This window comes from Ranitomeya variabilis, chromosome 1, assembly GCF_051348905.1.
Source record: "Ranitomeya variabilis isolate aRanVar5 chromosome 1, aRanVar5.hap1, whole genome shotgun sequence".
Taxonomy (NCBI): domain Eukaryota; kingdom Metazoa; phylum Chordata; class Amphibia; order Anura; family Dendrobatidae; genus Ranitomeya; species Ranitomeya variabilis.
In genome coordinates this window covers 947,544,937-947,565,260 of record NC_135232.1, presented here as the reverse complement: position 1 = coordinate 947,565,260, position 20,324 = coordinate 947,544,937, and the positions used below count along the sequence as shown (strand labels likewise).

General features: G+C 41.0%; 1 protein-coding gene across 5 annotated transcripts in view; it reads left to right on the top strand.

Moving 5' to 3' along the window:
* Positions 1–20,324, top strand: part of INPP4B (inositol polyphosphate-4-phosphatase type II B) — a 1,036,387-nt gene that overhangs the window by 584,684 nt on the left and 431,379 nt on the right. For all 5 annotated transcript variants that reach the window (XM_077279254.1, XM_077279258.1, XM_077279253.1 and 2 more), the window contains one exon: positions 5,219–5,298. In XM_077279254.1, coding sequence (XP_077135369.1) covers positions 5,219–5,298 — 80 coding nt within the window. The remainder of the gene's footprint in view (positions 1–5,218; positions 5,299–20,324) is intronic.

The window sequence follows — 20,324 nt, the reverse complement described above, 5'->3', positions numbered from 1 at the left end:
AATAAATAGGCTTTCTATGGCCCACTCAGTGAGAGATGGCACACACATGGATGGCACTGTAGCAGAAATGCCAATCTTAATCTCCCACAAAAAAAAAAAAAAAACAGGGACTGTCCTACAATTACTATCTCCCTGCAGTAATCTAAGCCAGGTATGGCAGGCAGCAATAGGAGTGGACTGATGCACAAATTAAATAAAAAGTGTGGACAAACAAAAAAGATAGCTGTGCAGAAAGGAACAAGAGGATATGTGCTTTGAAAAAAGCAGTTGGTTTGCACAGTGGCGTACACACAGCAATACAGCTATCACGGAGCCTTCTAGGGCAGCCCAATGAGCTACAACGCTGAGGGAAAAAAAAAAAAAAAATAGCTTCCACTGTTCCTGCACACCGAAGGTGGTGTTGGACACTGGAAATCGCTACAGCACAAGCGGTTTGGTGGTTAGTGGACCCTGCCTAACGCTCTCCCTGCTTCTGACGAAGCGGCAGCAACCTCTCCCTAAGCTCAGATCAGCAGCAGTAAGATGGCGGTCGGCGGGAACGCCCCTTTATAGCCCCTGTGACGCCGCAGACAGCAAGCCAATCACTGCAATGCCCTTCTCTAAGATGGTGGGGACCAGGATCTATGTCATCACGCTGCCCACACTCTGCGTTCACCTTCATTGGCTGAGAAATGGCGCTTTTCGCGTCATTGAAACGCGACTTTGGCGCGAAAGTCGCGTACCGCATGGCCGACAAGCACAGGGGTCGGATCGGGTTTCATGAGACGCCGACTTAGCCAAAAGTCGGCGACTTTTGAAAATGATCGACCCGTTTCGCTCAACCCTACTCTTTACTATTGAGCACAGTGTTAGCCGCAGCTGTCGGGCTTTCACATATGCTGCTACTAAAATGAATGAATATTCACTACATGGTGGGCAATTTATATGGATACACCTAAATAAAATGGGAATTGTTGGTGATATCAACTTCCTGTTTGTGGCACATTAGTATATGGGAGGGGGAAAACTTTTCAAGATGGGTGGTGACCATAGCATACCTTTTTGAAGTCGGCTATTTTGGATCCAACTTTATAAATGACCCACCCAGGTGTATCCATATAAATGGCCCACACTGTACATTCCACACTTATGGAAGTGGAGAGGAGTGAATATTCATTGCCTTAAGTAGCGAGCACACGCGAAAGCCCGGCAGCTTCAAGAAGCTGGCAGCTGCAGCTAACACTGTGGCTCGCTGTTAAAGAGAAATGAACATTCACTGCTTTCCATGCCCATGGAAGTGGAATGGAGTGAATATTAATTTCTCTTTAGCAGCAGGCTCAGGAGATAGATGCAGTCACCGGCTCCTGCCTCCTGTGACCCGCTGCTCCACCACTTCCCCACCTCCCCCCACAGCCAGAGCAGGTAGATTCGGACTATAAGATGCACCCCCCAATTTTCCTCAACATTTTTTGAGGAAAAAAGTGCATCTTATAGTCCGAAAAGTGAAAATCCATTTTTTATACCATAATGAGGTGCAAGCTGTAGTCAGATGAAGAGGAAATCGCTGTTGGTCTGAGCTCACAAATTCCTCCAATATGTTCTTCAGATCTATATCTTTGGCATGTCAGTAAGTCAGCTTCTGCTGTAGCAATGGCACAACATGCTCAGGTTGCTATAAATGATGTGCGCTGGTTATGGAACATTATTTTATATTACCTTAATCTTTAGTACAATTCAGAGAAGTAGCAGGCATACATGTCTATAAAGCAGGAATGAGAGCGGACAAAGCACAGAAGCTTACAATCCAATGGAATCAGAAAGGATGCAGAAACCAAAAAAGGTGCTCGCATTGTAAAGTGTGCCAGTCACCTGTTACTTAGAGACTCTAAAATAGTGGGGAAAATAATAATAAAGCGATGGCCCTATTCTGAAGCCCAGTGTGTCAGCATGAAGAGAGCAGCTGCCAAGAGCTGTAAAACACAACAGGATCAGCTCAGTAATATTGTTAAATACATCTAACAAAAATTGCCCTGTGCTACAGTGCAGGAGCTGAGAGCACACAAACCGTCAGTGCAGGTGTGCTCTGATCCCTCTCTCCTGTCTACAAGATCGCACAGTTAATGGCCGCCGATACTGACAAGAAAAGGGGGTGAGAGTATGGACAGTGTGATGTTGTGTGCGCACTATTTCAGAGCAGACACGTTCTCATATCCTTGTACTGTCAGCAAGGGCCACCCGCTACTGTGTGATCCAGGGCCACTATTTATCAGATGAATGGGCATCCCACAGCGGATCAGTTATCGTACACATATGGCTCAGAAGGAATAAAGCTGATTTCATACTGTGAATGCAATGTCCAGAAACGCTTCCGGCTATTAGTCAAAGAAATCAATAGGCCTTCATTTACCCAATGTAACTTTGAGCTGTATGCAATAGTGCAACCTGTACAGAGACATCCTGTAACAATGTGCGTTGTGCGCTTCCTTGTTGTAAACTTGGAAGCCTAAAATGACATATGCCGCTTTAAGGCTGTTGAAGGCTTCTATCCGAGGCATATATCAGGGAATCCTCTAGTAATTAGCTGCAGCATGCAATTAATAAACCCCTTCAACATAAGAGATTCCAAGTGTTGTAAAATATAATAAACAATACCACTTAAAGGAGTCGTCCAGTATATTTATATTAATGGTCTATCCCTAGGATAGGTTATCAGTACAAGATCGATGAAAGTGCGACACCCGGTACTCCTGCTGATCAGCTTTTTCTGGTGTTGGGATGGCCCGATATGCAGAATAGCCCAGCTCCAGTAACTGTATAGTAACCTCCGCTGGGGTACTTCAGGTCCACCCCTATTCATTCAAATACTGGCAGATGTGTAATACCCGTCTGCGACCACAATACAGTGACTGAGCTGGGCGATTGCGCTCCACAACTTAGCACATGTCTCCGGCATCATTATCAACTGATCTACAGAGGTGCCGTGTGTCATAGCCCCACCGATCTGGTATTGATGACCTATCTTAAGGACAGGCCATATACTGCATATAGAAGCATAGGACAACCCTTTTAATGCAGCAAATCTTGGGCAAAACTAAATTGTTAACTTGTGGGCAAAAAGAAGTGAGATCAGGTTTGAGCTTCACAAAATAACTTTCCAATGTTGAATTTTTTCCCTCTGTTCAGGAGCAAGATACAGGTCCTTCTCAAAAAATTAGCATATAGTGTTAAATTTCATTATTTACCATAATGTAATGATTACAATTAAACTTTCATATATTATAGATTCATTATCCACCAACTGAAATTTGTCAGGTCTTTTATTGTTTTAATACTGATGATTTTGGCATACAACTCCTGATAACCCAAAAAACCTGTCTCAATAAATTAGCATATTTCACCCGTCCAATCAAATAAAAGTGTTTTTTAATAACAAACAAAAAAACCATCAAATAATAATGTTCAGTTATGCACTCAATACTTGGTCGGGAATCCTTTGGCAGAAATGACTGCTTCAATGCGGCGTGGCATGGAGGCAATCAGCCTGTGACACTGCTGAGATGTTATGGAGGCCCAGGATGCTTCAATAGCGGCCTTAAGCTCATCCAGAGTGTTGGGTCTTGCGTCTCTCAACTTTCTCTTCACAATATCCCACAGATTCTCTATGGGGTTCAGGTCAGGAGAGTTGGCAGGCCAATTGAGCACAGTAATACCATGGTCAGTAAACCATTTACCAGTGGTTTTGGCACTGTGAGCAGGTGCCAGGTCGTGCTAAAAAATGAAATCTTCATCTCCATAAAGCATTTCAGCCGATGGAAGCATGAAGTGCTCCAAAATCTCCTGATAGCTAGCTGCATTGACCCTGCCCTTGATGAAACACAGTGGACCAACACCAGCAGCTGACATGGCACCCCACACCATCACTGACTGTGGGTACTTGACACTGGACTTCAGGCATTTTGGCCTTTCCTTCTCCCCAGTCTTCCTCCAGACTCTGGCACCTTGATTTCCGAATGACATACAAAATTTGCTTTCATCAGAAAAAAGTACTTGGGACCACTTAGCAACAGTCCAGTGCTGCTTCTCTGTAGCCCAGGTCAGGCGCCTCTGCCGCTGTTTATGGTTCAAAAGTGGCTTTACCTGGGGAATGCGGCACCTGTAGCCCATTTCCTGCACAAGCCTGTGCACGGTGGCTCTGGATGTTTCCACACCAGACTCAGTCCACTGCTTCCTCAGGTTCCCCAAGGTCTGGAATCGGTCCTTCTCCACAATCTTCCTCAGGGTCCGGTCACCTCTTCTCGTTGTACAGCGTTTTCTGCCACATTTTTGCCTTCCAACAGACTTACCATTGAGGTGCCTTGATACAGCACTCTGGGAACAGCCTATTTGTTGAGAAATTTCTTTCTGGGTCTTACCCTCTTGCTTGAGGGTGTCAATGATGGCCTTCTTGACATCTGTCAGGTCGCTAGTCTTACCCATGATGGGGGTTTTGAGTAATGAACCAGGCAGGGAGTTTTTAAAAGCCTCAGGTATCTTTTGCATGTGTTTAGAGTTAATTAGTTGATTCAGAAGATTAGGGTAATAGGTCGTTTAGAGAACCTTTTCTTGATATGCTAATTTATTGAGACAGGTTTTTTGGGTTATCAGGAGTTGTATGCCAAAATCATCAGTATTAAAACAATAAAAGACCTGACAAATTTCAGTTGGTGGATAATGAATCTATAATATATGAAAGTTTAATTGTAATCATTACATTATGGTAAATAATGAAATTTAACACTATATGCTAATTTTTTGAGAAGGACCTGTATAGTGTAAATTTTTCTGCCTGTCTTTCTCCACCATGCTTGGCCAGCATAAAATAGCAAGTGATGAAGCCTTGGAGGTCCACAATTGTTATTGAATCTTACAAGATCTGTTGCCACGCTTGGAGGAATAAAAAAAATGTTAGAGAGTCTAGTTGTTCTGATTAACTCAGTCCAGAGACTTTGAATATAGTATTAATATCATCAGAAAATGTGATATAATATGAAGATATGATAAGAATCAACACATCTTCTAACTTACATCTGTATGTACAGGGCGCGATTCAACATCCGGCTGGTTCACCTTCAGTACGAGCTATCTCATTTCATCCATGGTGAAGTGGGTCACCTTTGTAGTGTACACCCATCTGGTAATAAAAAATGATAATGTCATTCCAGAGCTAATCAAAGAATTCTCTCTCCTTTTTCATCTCTAGAAGAGTTTCCTGGGCTGCAGCACGTTTAAAGTAAAAGATCTGGTCAAAGCAAAGGAGCAACCATTGTCTCTCAATCTCAAGTAGGTTTTTTTTTCTTCTTTGCTTTCTTTAAAGCATGATGGTACAGACGTGATATCTTCCCCTTGTTCTGTAATTGTTGTTAAATTGCGTTTCTTTTGTAAGAAATGAGCTGCTCATAAACGTTGCTGAAAGTCATCCTAACTGGGCAATTCTGTCCATTTAGCTTATTGTGGTTTAAAAATGCACAAATAATCATATCTGATTACCATTGCCTGTTGAAAATGTGTTCAATTATGCTCTTTTTTGGCTAGTTGGCTGCGTTTTTGATACCATGTATCAGTTCTGTCTGGTTTGTTGATGGTTGAAAAATCCAATGTTTCACTGATGGGTTGCGCGGTGGTTGACCATGGTTTAAAGTCTATGATTGCATTTCACACAGTCAGTACATTAACAGTTTGCAAATCATATAGGATTTTGTTGTATGGATATATTTGCTTAAATATTGTGTGTAAAATTAACCTGTTGGGATAGCGATATAACAACTGGGAATTGGCTTCATTTTAATTTGTGTCGTGGAGCTGTAGAAGCAAACAAATAGTCAGTAACTGAGCATGGTAGATTTTAGGACTTTATTGTATTGTTTTCTGCAGCCAAGTTCTTATCTGCTTGGGCTGAATCTTGTGTTTCCATTATATTGAATTACATCAATGTTTGTACATCTTCAGGTCAATGACACATGGGCCTGGATTCAACAAGTCCGGCCTTTTGGACACTAGTCTTCTTGATGAACAGTGCACTGCAGTAAAATACTCTAAACTCACCGAGTGGCAATGGATGTACTCCAGTTAGGGACAAAGTACATTTTAGTCATAATTTATACCACTGTTTTAGCATAAATTATGATGATTTTGCTTGCCACACTCCGCAAATGGTATATGTGTGAATCCAGCCCAAATCACCATGACCCCAATTCATCAAGAGCGGAGTTGTTCATGCCGGTTTTGATGATGGAGCATGTTGGAGTGAGACTCACCTGGTTCAGTAAAAGGAATGTCTAAAAAGTGGAGCGTGCCTCCGTGTACCTTGTCTCAAATCTTGTTCTACTCAGATTTGTAGGGTAAGGTATGCTACAGCTCATCATGAATTAGACAAGTGGGTATCAAACACCCCGTTATGCCCAAGCTTTACCCAATTTGGTGTTGCTGGACAAGACTGGAGTGAAAAGATCAAAAGTCCAAACATTTTTGCACAACTCTGTGGTGCAACAATTTTGCAACTTTTCAAAGCCTTTTACTCCAGATTTCTGCCATGATATATTTCGATGAATTGGTGGCCATATATTTTTATGAAATTTCATGGAAAAAGATTTTAGATTTTACAGATGTCATCAGAGAAATTACTTCTATTGCTTTCTGTTGTATTTGTGTTTTGTCATCTTGTGTCATCTCTTTTTCCTACATTGATCATGGCCAAAGAGTTTAATGGGATTTTCCAAAGAAATAATCGTTGGTGGCCTGTTCACTAAGATTTCCATTGATCTTTGGGAAGGCGGTTCCAAAAGCTTGATCACAATATAAGTAAATGGAGCGACTGTCAAGTATACACACCACAGCGTCTTTCTCACAGGGGAATTGTGCACCACCATTCTCTGGATCTCTGGGGTCCCAGCGGTTAGACCCATAGTAAACATATACACACACACACATATATATATATATATATATATATATATATATATATATATATATATATATACAGTATATATATATATATCACCTCTGCAGTAGACTTTTTAAGACGCTTGATGTTTAGTTGTCATTATTTTGATACTACTTCTTAAACTCTACGAACGCATTTGACCTCTTACCGTGAGATTGATGTACTGTATTTAGATCTTGTTCTGCATCCGTGTAACTACTGACACCTACAGGTTAAAAATGTATTTTGTGTATTGCTTATTATGTCTTTTTTATTTCAGTCACTTTGCCATTGTCATCATTCTCCTTATTTGCTATTGTTGCTTTTTTTATCCTTTTTTAAAATGTCTATATTATTTTAGTTCTATGCATATGATGTAAGCATATAGCATCAATATTTATGAGAAAGATATACAAATGTAATGGCAAAAAGGGGGGGTTTCACCAATTTGATAATGATACTTGATATTTAGGATATATTATCAGTATCCAATCAGTGGGGATCCAATTCTTGGCAGTATCACCTATAAACTTGACTTTGCAGTGGATGTGCCTGGTATTGCAAGTCATTGCAGAGTCTTGTAGCTCAGCCCTATTCACTTAAACCAGACCAGGCGCAGATACTACAAAACCTACAAAACTGGGACGGTAACTGACTAAGGAAACTAACACTGGCATCTTTCAATGAGATGTTCTTTGGGGAGAGGACAAGTTCTGGCAGCAGATCTAATATTGATGACTGATTAGAAGAGCAAATCTACTTTTAATTTTAAATACCAGAACCTAAAGTTCGCAAATATTAAGATATGTTTAATACTTAAACCTAAAGATGTTGCTATAAAGTGAATGGGTGAGTGTGGTATTCCAGAGATTCGGTTCTAGGATTGTAGTCATTGCAAAACGTGGGTCAAGGCAAGAACACTTAAAAAATAAATAAATAAATATATCTGGTTGATTGGCTCTTTTCAATAGCTAAGCCAGCCCCCTTCTTTCTCTATGCATCAGCTATGGAAGAAAAGGGAGCTGGCTTAGCAATTGAAGGTTTTGCTCTTCTGTTCACAGCTCTGATCACAGATAATGGATGTTTGGGTCCTGCAGGTTCAGCCGAACACTTAAAAAAAAGTTTGGTTTGGGTACCAGAACAATACCTGAACCCTGACCCATTCAGATGAATAGGGGGGCCGGAACATCTATTGTTTGTTACGTTGTCATCTGCATGACAGCGTGGCAAACACTGGCTCTGATTGGCGGTAAGATCATTACCGCCGGTCAGAGCACTGCGGCTCTCATGCTGCCAGATGACAGCATGAGTAAGCAGCTGTGAACAAAGGTAAAAAGTATACGTGTGGCCACAGCCTTCAGTTAATGGGACTGATAACAGCGATCGCAGGCGCCGGTTGATGGGAGTATTTATCAGCTGGGGCCCGTGCTATAAATAAGTAAATAAAAAAAATGTGTGGGTTCCCCTCTATTTTTGATAACCATCAAGTCAAAACTGACAGTTGCATGCTGCAATGCTCAGATGTCAGCTTTATTATGGCTGGTTATCAAGATTAGAGGGGTCCCTTTTTTTTTACATTATTTAAATAATAATAAAAAAAAACAGATTGGGGTGTAGTGTTCCAGATCCAGTGAAGACATACCTGTTCACCCTCTCATGTAATAATCCTATCCTATAATAAGGTCCCAATCATGGCCCCTTCCTGTAATATGTCCCCCATCCCGTGTCCTTTTTCTGAAATACTATCCCCTAATGTCCCCTATCCTGGCTCTTTTCTGCAATAAGTTCCTCCATACTGGCCCCTTCATATATTCCATACTGCACCTTTTCATGGTATAATCTTCTCCATCCTGGGCCCCTTTCATTAATAATCTCTCCCATCCTGGTATAATGTCTCCATCCTGAGCCCCATCCTGGGCTACTTCTCGCAATATATGTCCTCCATCCTGAGCTTCTTCCAATGATAATGTCCCTGTTCTGTATCCCTTCTCCAACAAATATAAAAAATAAAAAAATTCTACTTATCTTCCTCTAGTCCCACAACGTGCAGTGTCCGTTTCTAGCCAGCAGCTGAATTTAGTATGCAAGCGACAGACGCTGAGGTCAGCTGCCGGCCTCTGATTGCACCGCAATACATTTCAGCTGAATACGCGTCCTCAGATGCACATCCAGGTGAAATAGCTTCTGGTATCGGCGGATGCCCCTCCCTCACGGGTCTGGTCACAGTCACACTCTCTACGACTGTGATCATTAAGCCTCTGGGTATCTCTCAGTTTTCCTTGATACAGAAACAGAAGGGGACTAATTAAGTACCTGTATATTCAAGTGACTTTTTATCAAAGCGAGGAGATATGTTGCGTTACTGTATTCATGGCTAAATGAAATACATTATTATTTAGTTTAATTAATAGTCCCCAAATGATACACTCCTGCTAAGGTGCATTTTCATTTGCTCAGAATCAATTGCAGGTTTTCTGGAAATGTAGTGTATCTATATCCTAGAACTAGTTGATAAAATCCATTAGACATTCTCACTATGTGAAATGCTAGGGACAAACAAGGACAGGACATGTCTCTAAGAGCTTGGATGCCAATGTGAATAATACCAGATTTGAACTGCGTACTCTTATCTCTGTCTGGACATTTGGGGTTCAGTTTGGGTCATCCTCATTTCACGTACTGCAGCGTACAGAACAAAAACTAACCACAATTCTGTATTCTATTCTGTGCCTCGAAAGGATAATAATAATACTTTTGCTCTTGGTACATGTTATTCCAGAAGCACAGGGCAAGGGTGTAAATAGAAAGGCCAGACAAATCAGTGCTGGAATTTGTAAAAAGATGAAAACTCAAGATAAGCTATTGTATAAAAGATTTAAAGGAGTCCAACACTTGAATAAAATAGTTCCCCAGAGACATAAAGTGATACGAGGTGAAACTTTTTAACACACGTTGTCCTACATGAGTCCTTCATCCTTGCTGCTATTTTATAGAAACATGGGACCTGCTTCATCATTGTTTATGTGCCAGTTTTTGGCATGAATGGTAACTTTTTGATTTCTGACTAATTCATCAAATGATTTGTTTCTTTTTCAATGTGTCTTTTGTGGTTTAGTCACTTTTCAGATTCTTATGTTACTGTCGCTTCACCAGATGTTTTAGACAGATTCATCAATTGCATCTTCTAGAAAATTTGGCACAACTTTACTCCAGTTCCCCCTGGAGTCATTTTATTTACACCAGTCATTTTGATGCATTTTTTATGACATTTTGCACAGTGTAAGACATTTTTTGATAAAAGGTCGTAAAAGCAGTTAAAGACGGGGAAAATAACGTTTTGAGCTTTGCATAATATTTATCAATTCGGGTGATTTTTGATGACTGACACGAAAACCATATCAGTGAAAACTACAAGTCAAAACAGAAAAGTAACGTATAAAAACAGCACTAGTCTAGAGGTGAGCTTACTGTATATTTCACATGTATATTTAGAATCACTTATTTAACAGGCAACTAAAGGATGTGTTTAGAATAGCCTCTATGCTCTCATCAGAAGCTAGGTAATTGGTCTGCAGAGGTAGAATAAAAATGGGTGTACATATTAAAATTTACACAGTCCTGATTTGCAGTTATTGCAAACTCGACAAGCACAATATTTTATTCTTTGTTTTTCAACTTAAGAATTACCCGTAAACCTTGCACTAGATGTTTCTATTCCCATTCCCCCTGGTAACATGTTCCTTGGTTGGCTTGGGCATTACATACAGCAGGGAAAATAAGTACCGTATATACTCAAGTATAAGCCGAGATTTTCAGCACATTTTTTTGTGATGAAAACGCCCCCCTCGGCTTATACACAAGTCATGGTTCAGAAAGCCGGCGGGGGAGGAGGAGGGGAGCAGTGGAGCAATGGCAGGAGCCGGATGCTGTGACATCATACTCACCCTACTTGTGCCATCGCTGAATGTCCCTGCATCTCCGTTGTCCCGATGGCAGCGCCTCCTATGCTTAGTGGTCACATGGTACCGCTCATTAAGGTAATGAATATGCAAGCATCTCCACTCCCATAGGCATGGAGCACATATTCATTACCTTAATGAGTGGTACCACGTGATCACTCAGCACAGGAAGAGCTGCATTGGGACAACGGAGATACAGGGATGTGCAGCGATGGCGTGAGGAGGGTGAGTATGATGGGGAGGATGGGGGCGTGGGGGGAGAAGAGCCATACATACAAGTATGGGACTGGGGAGCCCAGCCATGCATACAAGGATGGGACATGGGGAGCCGAGCCATGCATACAAGATTGGACGGGGGGGGAGCCGTGTATACAATGAAGGGATGGGGGAGCCGAGCCATGCATACAAGGTGGGATGGGGGAATCATGCATACAGGGATGGGATGGGGGAGCCGAGCCATGCATACAAGATGGGACGAGGGAGCCATGCATACAAGATGGGACGGGGGGAGCCATGCATACAAGGATGGGATGGGGGAGCCGAGCCATGCATACAAGGATGGGATAGGGGGAGCTGAGCCATGCACACAAGATGGGACGGGGGCATGTATACAACGGGAGAGCCACACAGAGCAGGACAGGATGGGAGGAGCCACACAGAGCAGGACAGGGATGAGGGGGCAATGCACACCCAGCTTATATTCGAGTCAATAAGGTTACCCAGTTTTCCGTGGCAAAATTAAGTGCCTCAGCTTATACTCGGGTTGGCTTATACTCAAGTATATACGGTATTTAATTCACTGCTGATTTTGCAAGTTTTCCTACCTTCAAAGAATGGAGAGGTCTGTAATTTGTATCGTAGGTACACTTTCACTGTGAGAGAATCTAAAAATAAAAAACAGAAAATCACATTGTTTGATTTTTAAATAATTAAATTGCATTTTATCACATGAAATAAGTGATCACCTACCAACTAGCAAGAATTCTGGCTCTCACAGACCTTTGAGTTTTTCTTGAAGAAGTCCTCCTACTCTGACTCATTAACTGTATTAATTGCACCTGTGTGAACTCGTTAGCTGTATAAAAGACACCTGTTTACACACTCCAACCTCTCCACAATGGCTAAGACCAAAGAGCTGCCTACGGACACCAGGGACAAAATTGTAGACCTGCACAAGGCCGACATAGACTACAAGACAATAGGCAAGCAGCTTGGTGAGAAGGCAACAACTGTTGGCACAATTATTAGAAAATGGAGGAAACACAAGATGACTGTCAGTCCTCCTTTTTCTGGGGCTCCATGCAAAATCTCGCCTTGTGGGATAAGAATGATTATGAGAAAGGTCAGGAATCAGCCCAGAACTACAAGGGAGGACCTGGTCAATGACCAGAAGAGAGCTGGGACCACAATCTCAAACATTACCATTAGTAACACACTAAGCTGTCATGGATTAAAGTCCTGCAGTGCACGCAAGGTCCCCCTTCTCATGCCAGCACATTTCCAGTCCTTTTTGAAGTTCACCAATGATCATATGGATGATCCAGAGGTGGCATGGAGAATATCAGATCAGATGAGGCTAAAATAGAACTTTTTGGTATCAACTACACTTGCCGTGTTTGAAGGTAGAAGAAGGATGAGTACTACACCAAGAACACCATCCCAACCTTGAAGCATGGTGGGTAAAACCTCATACTTTGTAGATTCTTTCTGCAAAAGGGACAGGATGATTGCACCATATTGAAAGGAGGATGGATGGGGTTATGTATCACAAGATTTTGGACAACAACCTCCTTCCCTCAGTAAGAGCATTGAAGTTGGTCGTTCCTGGGTCTTCCAGCATGACAATGACCCGAAGCAAATAGCAGTAGGAGCAACTAAGGAGTGGCTCCGTAAGAAACATTTCAAGGTCCTCGAGTGGCCTAGCCAGTTTGCAGACCTGAACCCAATAGAACATTTTTAGAGAGAGCTGAAACTCAATGTTGCCTAGTGACAGTCCCAAAACCTTAACGATCTGGAGAATATCTTTGTGGAGTAGTGGGCCAAAATCCCTGCTGCGGTGAGTGCAAACTTGGTCAAGAACTACAGGAATCATCTGACCTCTGTAATTGCAAACAAAGGTTTCAGTGCTAAATACCTGAAGACCCACCTCTTCCGACAAGACTACAACCTGCAGTAACCATAGATCGACCAAACCGCTGCCCGACCAGCTCTATCCTCGCCTACTGTATCCTCACTCATCCCGTGTAGATTGTGAGCCCTCGCGGGCAGGGTCCTCCTTCCTCCTGTACCAGTTGCGACCTGTATTGTTCAAGATTATTGTACTTGTTTTTGTTATGTATACCCCTCCTCACATGTAAAGCGCCATGGATTAAATGGCGCTATAATAAAAAATAATAGTAATAATAATAATAATAATAAATATTAAGTTCCGTGTTTCCATTGCATCAAATATTTATTTCAGTCAATAAAATGCAAATTAATTATGTAAAAATCATACAATTTCGATTTTCTGGATTTTTTTCATATTCTGTCTCTCACAGTTAAAGTGTACATACGAGAAAAATTACGTACCTGTCCTTTCTTTGTAGGTGGGAAAGCTTGGAAAATTGGCTGTGTAATAAATACGTATATTCCCCACAGTTGCATAGGTTGAAAAAAGACTTAGATCTATCAAGTTCAACATTTCTCCAACAATGACACATTTTTTTGTCACTAAATTATCTATAACCCACAATATTATTTGCACTGAAGAATTTATCCAGCCTCGGGCATTCCACAGTCTGACTACACTGCTCTAACTGTAAAGAATCCTTTTCCGTTTAGCTGCTGGAATCGCCTTTCTTCCATAATGAGTGTTCCTTGGTCCTTAGTATGGTCTTTGGAAGGAATAAGTGATGTGCTAGTCCTTTGTATTGACCACACATGTATTTAATCGTATAAATGGATCTCCTATAAGATGTCTTTTTTTCTAAGCTAAATATTTGGCCAGGATAATAAAAGAAATATAACTACTAGCAGTGCTGGCATCATTTGGTGCTCATCCTAAACATTTAAGTTTCCGTATTTTATAAACTTGAAGCATATATAAGGGATAGCATTCTGAATTCTGGGGGTCTGACCACCATGGACCCCACCAATCCTGAAAACTAACTCACTCCAGTTGAATGGAGTGGAGGTCAATAATGCTAAATATTCGCAAAGTGCAGCACTTGTCTAATTTCAGCGCTTCTCTTAGAATTAATGGAACGGTAGTGTGTACGATCAAAATCCACTCAATTCAGCCATGACTCTTTAAAGCACCAGATCTTGGGATAGGTGGGGCACATGACAGTTGGACCCCCAGCAATCAGAATCTTATTCCTTATCCATAGGATAGAGGATAACTTTTAAACTTGAGAACACCTTAAGTTTTGGTCCATTTAATTAAGCTTCTGCGTTACCTTGATTAAGGGGACTAGCTGTGTATAAAATCTGTCTGCAGATGGGTGTCTAACTTGGCTTGTTAAAGAGATTGATTTATGGAGTAGCTACATTCAATAGGTTGCACTTTTTCATTCCGGGAGTTATAGAGCTATAGAGTTAAGTCCTCTTTTTCTCAGAAGAGGCAATTAGCATATTTAATTTCCCAGAGGAGCATTGCACGGCGAATAAGCCTCCTTACCTTGACAAGCCAGCTGGTATGTCACTCTCCATAAGGAGAAACGTTACCCCAGTCCAGAGCCTCTCACCTAGCCAAATCAGTTCTCATGCTTCGCACTGACGAGGGCCAACAGCCCAAAACACCGTGTCTGCGAATTGAGATACTGATTTGGCTTTTTATCCTAAGTCATATTGCACGACTCGTTAAAGGGTTGATTGTGACTTGTAGGATCGCTACTTCCAACAGGTGGCGCTATAGAGTTAAGTCTTCTTTTTCTCAGAAGAGGCAATTTGCACATTATAGTATCAATTCATTAAAGCCTTGAATATTTTTTTTTACCGATGTATTAATTTTCAAACTTTTTTTTTGTACTATGTATAGTATATCTACTGGTACTGACTTATATTTCCTCTCATAGATAAAGGGTTTAATTCCTGTTTTTACCCTGCATAAAAGTTACCACAAATTGCAATTATTCTCTTTAAGTATTTTGTTATGATAGGTCAGAAAAACCGCTGCCTCTTTGATATGTTCCCCTATGGTAAGAGAGCAGTAAAGTTGGAGCCGAGAAGTGCTTTCAAGATTTCAGTTGCAGAAGGAAAATTCATTGCCGCACTCAAGAAATCGTCTTTGCTCATTAAACCAGCCTTCTCCTTTTTTGTTCAGTTTGATTGAAAACTGCTTGAAAGAAAACTTTTGAAGGGCTGCAGACAGGAAATATGTCTCGTGCTCCCTTTTACCCAACATTGTACATTCTAATTTGCCAACTCAATTTTGTATCAATTTAAAAGTCAAATCATTGTCAGTTCTTTAGTCTAATTAGTTAAATAAGTTCTAAATCTATGTTTCTTTTATTTGTGAATTTTTCAGTTGAGTTAATTTGTCGTTTGAAATAGATGTCAGATCAGGATAAGATATCCTTCTCTAAAGGAGAACATCACAGGCTTGCAATGAATAAAATAATGTTCTGTCTTCTACCAAAGCAGAGACAATTAGTGTAAGCTATATGGTCTTATATCAAAGGAGAATTATTTTTATTATATTATCTTGGTATGATCTCCATCTGAAAAGTCACCACAAAACAGTCTACAAATGATTTACCTACAATACAATAGGATTAACTTTCATGGACCAGTCCTAAGTAAATTCCTAGTCTACCTTGTGGTTCAAACTTTGCAAATTGATCTATATATTACATCTAAAATATGACATTCTTGATTGCATATTCTACTACACCATTCATTCACCACTCTTTTTATGTTCACATTATTTCCTCACAAGCAGAATAAAAAAATGGATAAAATAATGTTAGGAACATTGAGTAGCACATTTTTAATGTTGGTTTGTATGGCATGTAATTTTAACATTGGTTAATTTATAGAGTGTGTTGAAGGATTTTAAAGAATATCCAGAAACTTCCTATCTTATTTACGGCTACTCATGTCCTTCTAATCCCTTTAATTTAAAGTTGACATGTGGTAATATCTTGTCTCCTATTACTAACAGAGCAGAGAGGGATATGCTGTGGTGAGTTGCCTTACCGCCAGATAATGTTTTGTGTTGCAGTGAGAAAGTAAATGGCTGATCTCCTGGGATTCATAACATTATGTGAATGTGTGTGTATTTTTTTCATACCTATACATATGAGAGACATAAATATTATATGTAGACGGCACTAGACACTGAGCTCAGTGATTGGCTGCTGCAATGTGAACTGTCAACGATACAGAAGCAGTGGCGGAGTGAGTGCCACGTGATTTCGATATTTTTCATGAGTTCTATCATTTGGGGGATCACTCTTATAAAAGTGGAAAACCATTTTAAATACTAACTCCTTCATGACATTGGACATACTGGTAAATGCTAAGTTGGGTTGCTGTGTATGGTGTCTGCTCAGCAGCTGAACTTGCATTATAGTTAGTAGATCATGGCAGCCCTGCTGTCACGCTGCGACTGTTCATGATCAGAGAAAGGGGTCCTGAACTGTCCCTTGGTCTGGGGACCTAGCTATCCTTGCTCCCAAATGTACTTATAAAGGTGAGGAGGTTTTGGCCACCAGCCTTACTGTTCTCCTCTTACTCCCTAAGCTGTCCCCTCCCCCTCACCCAGGAAGCATGGGACAGAAATGCTAGTGTATTAACATGGAAAACAGACAGTAATAACAGAATATGACAATTAGGAAAGCATACACCCAAAAACAGCATGAAACAATCTCTAGTAGCAACAACAATCTCCAATTCAGCACAGTGTTTCCAAGGAGCTAGGAAGCAAAGCTTTCACTGGCAAGGAAGAGAAGGTCTGGCCAGGTTTTATAGGGAGAGGTAATGACCAGATCAGAAGCAGCTGAAATGGAGCTGCATATTTCTGACCTGCATAGAAAGGGTCGTTAACTTCTTCAGTACCAAAGGAAACCAAATCAATTTAATATGGGTCACAAACACACAGGATAAATGGAAGATCTGCGATTCACAATACGTAGTGATCTTCTAACCCCTAATCTCCCAGGAGGATATGACACACTTGTGACACCTTCTCACTGCTGCTAACAATAAATGCATCTGCCAATCTCTAACAGTGGCATAGTCTGGGGGGTGTAGCATTACTAAACTCAAAAAAAGTTGCGCAACTGCAATTTTTTTCAGTTTCACAGCACTTAGAACTTTTTTAGTACTTCAAATGATTCAATGAAAAGACTTTAAAAATAAATTTATGGGTAATGTTTTTCTGACCTTATGAGATTTGGCCACATCTGTAGTTCTGCTCTTATGGCAGCTCTAGCATTGTGAGGAACCTTTTCAATAGGAAACATGAAGGTTGAAATTAAATGCCAGAAATGAATGAGGACGTCTTTTGTGGCTAAGCATATGTCAGGAGCTGTGCATCACTGGTCTTCCATAGGGTTACTCTCCCAGTCAGTAGTACCAAATCAATAAGAGCCAGGCCATAGAAGGAATGTTTATGTAGGCTTCTCATCCCATAGGTTTTTTTTCATGTACATAAATTGGGCCTGTGGCAATTTTCATGCTGTTTCTTGCTCTTTTTACACATTAATTTATAACTATTAAAAGACACATTATTGTACATGTGTATATGACATTCTACTTAAAAGCAAACCAGTAGGACTACACCAGTGAAAAAGCGGCTTCTATGCATTGGGATGCACAGTTGAATTATACCCATCCTCATTTCCAAGATATTCAACAGGAAAAATTAAAAACATTCTTCCGCTTGCATAAAAAAATGTAATTGACCATGTATTGAGTGACACTGCAGCCTTTACCAATAGGATCATGGGCCAACCACACAAGTGCATTTATAGGGCAATAAGCCAATGGTAATAAATTATAAGTGTATGACATTATTACTAGAGATCACTGAAAATATTCACAGGATAAACAGCCACATCATTGTGGTAACGCGTGTGTCATGCAAAAGGAATGACATAGTGCCCTGCCTAGTAAGAAGAAAAGTTGCTGTGGATCCAAGGTTGTAGACAATGGTTTGTGAGACTCCGTCTGACAGTCATGCACTACTGACATTGCTGCTACTGCGCAAATCGATTGCAGAAATCAGTTTTGCTATTTTAGAGAAAACCATAGTTGAAATTGTATGCTAATGAGCCACAAGTTCAGTGGGTGGGCTCTGCACTTACAACTCTCCTGCCTCTCTTTCCTATTCCCAGCCTGCTGCCTGCTTATATGGTCCACAGTTACTCTCCTTGCCTTAATATAGTGAATTTAAATCCATTTGGGGTTCAGTCTGAATCATGTATTTTGAAGATTTAGATGGAACCGACAATGTAAGTGCTTAACGTAGCACATTAAGTACCCTAAAATAGTACCAGTAAAAGCTTTAACTCATTCCACAAAAAACAAGCCCCCACTTAGGTCCGTCATATATTAATAAAATATACTTTGTAAATATTTTTCCCAGCAATATGCGCTCCTGAAGGATGATGATGGAACTCGATATTCTGATTCAAGGATGATTTTTATTGCAAACTAGAATACAGCCGGTTTTGACTTCTTAGAATCTTCCTCAGGTATAATGACATTATACCTGAGGAAGAATCTAAGAAGTCGAAACTGGTTATATTCTAGTTTGAAATAAAAATCATCCTTGAATCAGAATATCGAGTTCCATCATCATTAGTGATGAGCGAGTGTACTCGTTGCTCGGGTTTTCCGGAGCACGCTCGGGTGACCTCCCGAGTATTTGTTAGTGTTCGGAGATTAAGTTTTCATCGCCTCAGCTGAATGATTTACAGCGCTATTAGCCAGGCTGAATACATGTGGGGGTTGCCTGGTTGCTAGAGAATCTCCACATGTAATCAAGCAGGCTAATAGCTGTAAATCATTCAGCTGCCGCGATGAAAACTTAATCTCCAAACACTAACAAATACTCGGAGGTCACCCGAGCGTGCTCTGGAAAACCCGAGCAACGAGTGCACTCGCTCATCACTAATTATCATGCTTCAGGAGCGCATATTGCTGAGAAAAATATTTACAAAGTGTTATTGCCTATGAAAGCTCTGTTCAGTGCGCTCATCAGTTCCAGATCTCTGCAGCAAACTGAATGGTAAGAGGAATGGAGTGATCCATGTTTTGGATCTATTCGTCGTATCTCAAGACACCAAAAAGGTGAGTGGATTCACACTGAGCATACACCTTTGGAAACTAACTACTACACTCAGAAGTCTGCGCTTCCCATTTCTCTCCCTATAATCCCCTCTTGTTTTATATATATATATTAATGAAAATATAGGTAATTTATATGTTACTGGTAGCTCAAAAGCAACACAGCTACCCCAAAAAACAAATCCAGCGAAACCAGGGCTCCTAAATCCAGATGTCTCATCGCTTCTGAGTCCCACAGTATATCTAAACTGCAGTTAACATCCAGATGTGTGACATTACTGTAGTAGGAAGAGCCCACTGAAATTAGGAGGTGCTTGTCTACAAAAGCATAATGTATTTGGCAATACAATGGCATATTTGCAATTTTCACTCTGTAGCATCCACAATGTGCTTGTTTCTGGAAAGTGATCATAGAGTCAAAATCATCACTGCCCCCCTAAATAAATTCCCACAATGCTCTAATTTGCAAAATGTGGTCAATAGAGGAGGATTTTGGACATTTTGGCATTCAGGGATCCGCAAATAGAGTCTGCAAACTATTATAGAGAAATCTGCATTCCAAAAGTTAAATAGTGCTTCTTCCCTCCGAGCCCTGCCTTGTGACAAAACGGTTTCATACCAACACATATGTGATATTGACACATTCTGAAAAATTGTTTAACAAATTATGGGGACATTTTTACCTATTCCCCTTGTGAAAATGTAAAATCAGGAACTAAAACAACATTTTAGTCGTAAAAATCTAATTTTTTCTTCACTGTCCAATGATATAAAATTCTATGTAACACACGTGGCTTCAATATGATCACTGCACCCCTAGACAGGGGCGGAACTACCGCGGTTGCAGGGGTCACAGCTGCGACTGGGCCCGGAGTGCTTAGGGCCCGCCCAGTCCAGCAAAGACTGGGCGGGCCCCTAAGCACTGAGCTACAAAATTGTCCGCCGGCTCTTTAAATCAGTGGGTAGCTTTAAATGCGGCCGGCAGGTCCGCAATTCTCCGGGGGCCGCCTGCCGTATCATGCCGGCTGCCGACCCTTTAACCCCCGAGTGCAGGGTAAGCAGCGTTCATTACAGAACACTGCCTCTCCTGAACTGCAGCACAGGAATGATGTCATCGAGGTGGGCGGGGTTACCGGGTGGGTGGAGTTACT